The sequence below is a fragment of the Urocitellus parryii genome, chromosome 8, assembly GCF_045843805.1.
Source record: "Urocitellus parryii isolate mUroPar1 chromosome 8, mUroPar1.hap1, whole genome shotgun sequence".
In the NCBI taxonomy this organism is placed as follows: domain Eukaryota; kingdom Metazoa; phylum Chordata; class Mammalia; order Rodentia; family Sciuridae; genus Urocitellus; species Urocitellus parryii.
In genome coordinates this window covers 64,578,771-64,584,906 of record NC_135538.1, presented here as the reverse complement: position 1 = coordinate 64,584,906, position 6,136 = coordinate 64,578,771, and the positions used below count along the sequence as shown (strand labels likewise).

The 6,136-nt window shown below is 32.3% G+C and overlaps 1 protein-coding gene across 1 annotated transcript; it reads left to right on the top strand.

Moving 5' to 3' along the window:
• Positions 1-204: 204 nt before the first annotated feature.
• On the top strand, positions 205-1,284 carry Fut9 (fucosyltransferase 9). Its single transcript, XM_026392769.2, has one exon. It carries the CDS (start codon positions 205-207, stop codon positions 1,282-1,284), a length of 1,080 nt encoding a protein of 359 aa, XP_026248554.1.
• The last annotated feature ends 4,852 nt before the right edge of the window (positions 1,285-6,136 follow it).

Sequence of the window (6,136 nt, the reverse complement as noted above, 5' to 3'; positions counted from 1 at the left end):
ATTAAAATCAGTTTCTTTGCTTGAGTGAAAGCTTTTTTTTTTTTTTTTTTTCTGAATGGTTTGATAACACTGAAAAGGAAAAACAGTTTATTTTGTGATTGTTTATTTTATAATGTACCATCTCTTTCTCTTTTTTCTCACTATTATAAGTATCTCTTTTATCCTTACACTAACCCTTCCTTTCTCTGTTCCCCAGAAAAAATTATGACATCAACATCCAAAGGAATTCTCCGCCCATTTTTAATTGTCTGCATTATCTTGGGCTGCTTCATGGCATGTCTGCTTATTTACATCAAGCCCACCAACAGCTGGATTTTCAGCCCAATGGAGTCAGCCAGCTCAGTGCTAAAAATGAAAAATTTCTTCTCCACCAAAACTGATTATTTTAATGAAACTACTATTCTGGTGTGGGTGTGGCCATTTGGGCAAACCTTTGACCTTACATCCTGCCAAGCAATGTTCAATATCCAAGGATGTCATCTCACAACAGACCGTTCACTGTACAACAAATCTCACGCAGTCCTGATACATCACCGAGACATCAGTTGGGATCTGACTAATTTACCTCAGCAGGCCAGACCGCCCTTCCAGAAATGGATTTGGATGAATTTGGAATCACCAACTCATACTCCCCAGAAGAGTGGTATTGAGCATCTGTTCAACCTGACTCTAACCTACCGCCGTGACTCAGATATCCAAGTGCCTTATGGCTTCTTGACGGTGAGCACAAACCCCTTCGTGTTTGAAGTGCCAAGCAAAGAGAAGTTGGTGTGCTGGGTTGTAAGTAACTGGAACCCTGAACATGCCAGGGTCAAGTATTACAATGAGCTAAGCAAAAGTATTGAAATCCACACCTATGGGCAAGCATTTGGAGAATATGTGAATGATAAAAATTTGATTCCTACCATCTCTACTTGTAAATTTTATCTCTCTTTTGAAAACTCAATCCATAAAGATTACATCACAGAAAAGCTCTACAATGCTTTTTTGGCTGGCTCTGTACCTGTTGTTCTGGGACCATCTAGGGAAAACTATGAGAATTATATTCCAGCGGATTCGTTCATTCATGTGGAAGATTATAACTCTCCCAGTGAGCTAGCCAAGTATCTGAAGGAAGTCGACAAAAACAATAAGTTATACCTTAGTTACTTTAACTGGAGGAAAGATTTCACTGTAAATCTTCCACGGTTTTGGGAATCACATGCATGCTTGGCTTGTGATCATGTAAAAAGGCATCAAGAATACAAGTCCGTTGGCAATTTAGAGAAATGGTTTTGGAATTAAAGTTTTTCCATCATCTGCACATTTAGTAAAATACTTTGATGAGATATCATCCAAAATTTGAGGATACGAAGAAAAACACCACTGTTTTCATGTCACAACTTATTTTTATCACTTTCTCTCGGGTAACATGTATATTTTGATGAAGATTTTTAAGAGCCTCAGCATTAGCTATCATTCCATTTGGTTTTAAATTATCCTGTATATACCTAATTATGTGCACTGAAAAAATAATTTATTCTTCACTATCATTTATAAACATTCTTTTTCATATTTTTGTAGTACTCTATAATATGTTTATGATTTGATTGTTCTTTTTACACTGATCATCTCTTTAATCATTTTGGGAAATTAAGATGCAATCTTAAAATATGAAATATTTTGCTAAATATTATAATCTCTAGTTCCAAGTTGGAAAAACGTTAACAAAGAAAGAATGTATATAATCAAATTATAACCTCTAAGACTTCAGAGTCAAACAAAGTGTGTATCTATCTATCTGATCAGTGTTTATCTGTTTGGGGCATTTGCAAAGAAAATTATTTATGTATTGAATATGAAAGATAGAAGCAGAACTATTCTATTCAGGGAGCTGTTAGATCTCTGTTTTATTTTCATTACTTTGACATGCAAATGTAACCACCTATTTTCATGATCTTAATTTTAAGTCTTCAAGAATTATTAAATATCCAATTTGTTATGATTTTTCAGTGCCCAGAAAATAATCCTAATAACACTTAATAGGATCTAGGATAGTGCTCTTCCCAATCCTAATAACACTCACTTTTAAAACATAGCAAATGATTTCCTCAAATAAGAATGAAACATATATCTATAGGTACATCATATTCATAAATGGTACTATTTATGTTTAATTTTTAATTACTTATCAATTTAAAATATTTTTTTCTGAAGCCCAAATATTTAAAATAGTTTTATTTTACTATATGGACAAATAAATAGACATAACATTTGAAAGATCTCTCCCGTCACTTAAGAGAATCTAAATAAACTATCATCAATGTATGAAGTATAAGTGGATAAATATAATAAAATGAGGATCTACAGGAAACACATTGTTATCAACACAGAGTAGGATCTAGATACATATTTGTTAAATGAAGAGATAATGGCATTGAAAGTCACGGGGAAATATTTGTTTGTTTCAGTGAAGTGACAGTTCTAGCCTAGTGGTACTAATTTATGGAGATGATGTTTTATATACCATTTCAGTAATTATTCATACTTAGCACATATGACTAGGGTCTTCAGGGCTTTATAGAACCAACATAATCCTATCATGACACTAAACTTTTGGAGAAATTTATCGCTGAACTTTCATCTGCCTACAGCATTTCTCCCTATAGTGTTAGAGGAAGGAAGAGCTAGATAGAAGCAGAAATAGTGGGTAAGAAAAGTCAGATGTTAAAGATTCTTCAAGGAAAGCATTCTGCAAAGGAATATCCAGTGATTTTATTCCATTTTATCCAAAGATCATAAAAGAGATTACATAGTTCTGATGGTATCCACTTTGATGTATTTGTGACTTATTTTAATCATCTTTCTGCATGTTGGTATTAGCATTCAACCCCACAATTTTATACACCACATAGAAAATAGAGATAAATTTCAATTCAGTAAGAAGGAAGTATGCCCAACAATCATGACTGCCTTATGGAAAGAATGAACTCTCCCTAGCACTGGAAGGATTTGAGCAAAGGAAGTTGCTTGCATTGAACAGAGGATGGTTTCTTCCCCAGGTTCATTTCTTCAGTCACAGTGAATAGGCACTTGGTATCAGGCAGTCCCACAGCCAGCACAGAAAGATGAAAAGGGTGCTATCATTGCCTTAAAAGGAACTCACAATTAAGCAGAGAGATAAAGGAAAGCTTCCTTTCAATTCCAGCCTGAGTCTGTTTATACACATACTACTCTCAACAGAGTTCATATGTATCACTGTTGATTTAATGAAAAATAAAATAAAATAAGACACGTTAGCAAAGTTTCCCAGTTGTTTAGTAACTTGACATGTTTCTCAGCTGAAAACTTTGTCTACGCATTTGGTTCCCTTTATATTACCTTTTTTCCCCCATATAATATTTATTCTCTTTATTAAAAATATAGCATGTTTGTATGTATGACTTATTAGTCAATACATCCATTTATATTTATTTTATTGATAAATAGTCAGATTCATATATTTACATTTATTTGTCATTTCTATCTATAGAGAGGAAGGATCTAAAGAAAATGCATTGCTAACACATTTAGAAAGCCCAAGACTTCTCTGAAAGCTGAAAAGCTTTCAAGGTCACTTCAACTTGCCATTGCTGAAGTGGATGTTGATTATTTCAAATACCTGAAACACATGAGTTAAGTTTCCTCTGTTGCTGACTCCAAATTTGAGCTCTTTCTTGTATTGTGACTATGATTATATGCTGATAATGTGAACTAAGCCAAGGCAATAAGTGTTTAACTGGTGCATCTTCTTACTGAAACCCCTTACCAAGTCCCAGAATAATAAGTTTTCTTGATATGAAGTGCCAAAATTAATGAACTTTTCACTTCTGGGTCCATTGATCTGTAAGATTTAGGGAAGGATAAAATTACAGCAATATTTATAAACCTATCTCTTCTTTCTATTTGTGAACTAATGTGATCCAGAGATATTATTTGTTCAAGATAGGCATGCACACACACACACACACACACACACAGACACCACACACACACACACTGGGGGAGCATGTGAACACAACTAGTGAGAGTAGTTAAGATTAAAATGTAATGGCCTCTCTCTCTTAATCCCATAATTGTTCTCTTTGCATTCCCACCTTACCATAAAAGTATGTCTGAGTGCCTATAAATGTGAATGTCTATTGGCATTGCTTAGTGTCTACATGATGGTGCATTCTGTGAAAGAACTTCAACCTTTGAAGGTATGCAATAAATAAAGGGTAAAACTTGCTAATATTTCTTTCTGGTTTAAATATTTTAGGAGTTGAAGTTTAGTAGATTAAAATGGGCTCTCATAGTATTTAAGTGAAATGCAACCATCAAAAGGTACCTGATTCTCAACTACTCCTTTATTAAATCCTATAGATTACAATTCTTCATAAAGATATTTCATGTAAAATATGTATTGATTTTGCCTGTGGCTGGACATAAAAACAAATAATTATGCTCAGTGATATATTATTATATTATGGATATAAAAACAGAACAGACCATTTAAAATGTTTGAATTCAAAATATCACAAAGCTATAACATCAATGGTCTGAATGTTTAATTATTAATTAAAGATCTTATTATTAAAAATATGTAAATTTATTTATTATAGGTTTTACTAATAAGAATATATGCTGAATTCTTTATATCTAACAGTATTACACTCTGTAAAAGAAAAACTATGGTAGTCACATATTTTATAACAGCCATAAATTTGACAATATGAAGTAGAAACTGAGAAAAATTATCTTAGTGGTAAGCCAATATCAGCTTAAAATTGTTATGTTTACTATAAATGTCCTGATAATCCTATAATGTGCAGAAATGATAGTTCAAAATATTTCATATTATCGAGGTATAATGTCATAGAATACTTAGGAATTATTTGCTGAACCTCTTCTCTCCAATTGGAAATTAAATAGGAAAATAATAGGAAACTTGTTTTGGCTTATTTTAAAGCTAAATTCCTTGATTCTTAGTGGCCTTGAAAGTGATTTTGCATTAAATAATATTTCCCAAACAAGTGTTAGGTCTTTCCATTATGACCTTATACTTGATCCTATCCTTGAGTTCCTTTTAACTCGGATCTTATTTAGGAGAACTTTTTGACAAATTATAATTAAGCTGTTTAATAAAACATTACAGAATCTAAAAGATTAGCCCAATGCAGAGGAGGATCTCAACAAATACTTGTTGAATGAATAATAAATGTCATTCATGGTCATAAAAATTTAGTAATAGTACCAGCTTATTGGTACTGATTGGAGATTCTGTTCTGTATTTATTTTATTGGTCAGTCTTGTGCCTACATGATGATGAAAGACATGATAATTTCTTTCTTTCTTACCAGATTCTAAGACTCCAAAAGAAGTAATATTGCAAGAAATATTACATAGGATTTGGAACTTGTAACATTCTACTCAAATATTAATAACATACCAACTGTTTCTAATGGAAAAGAAAATGAATATTTAAGGAGAATATAAAGTACAAGCACTGTGAAGGGCAGATATTTATTACTGAACCACACAGGGAGAGAAATACAGTTTATTTCCTCCCTAACTCCCTGACTGCATTCTGTTGTATTACAAACATCAATCAATTAAGATGATTTTGTTTCTCCAGATTTCTCACATCCAAAGATTTTGTAGCATTTTATGAGTGGGTAAAATCCACTACTATCCAAATTGTACTCTTTCTCAGTTATTCATATTAAATGCATCTATATTCATAAGATCTTTATAAAAACATTTAACAGAACTTAAATGAAAGATATTCTGCTAAATCATAAATATGAATAATGCTACTCTGGGTTATTAGTTCAACAAATTGCAATTTTGAGGAAGCCACTTAACCTTTCTGGACCTTTTTGTGTGTGTATTTCTGTCCAGCATTACTACTCTCTAATCTAATATCTAAATTGATTCATGCATGAATTTGAAAATGAAATTTTGATGACCACCTCAAAATAATTTTTGGACATAAACATTTCTAAGAGATTTATTTATTGTTTCTCTGTATAAACATTTAAAGCATGAAACTGATTATTTAAACTAATGGGTGGAAAAAAACAACAATCTTGGTTCTTTACTGGAGTGGGGAATATAGCAAGTGTTCAGTTAACTA

Bases quoted from the DNA above. Each gene is read 5' to 3' on its own strand.
- Fut9 (XM_026392769.2), top strand. From the start codon at position 205: ATGACATCAACATCCAAAGGAATTCTCCGCCCATTTTTAATTGTCTGC.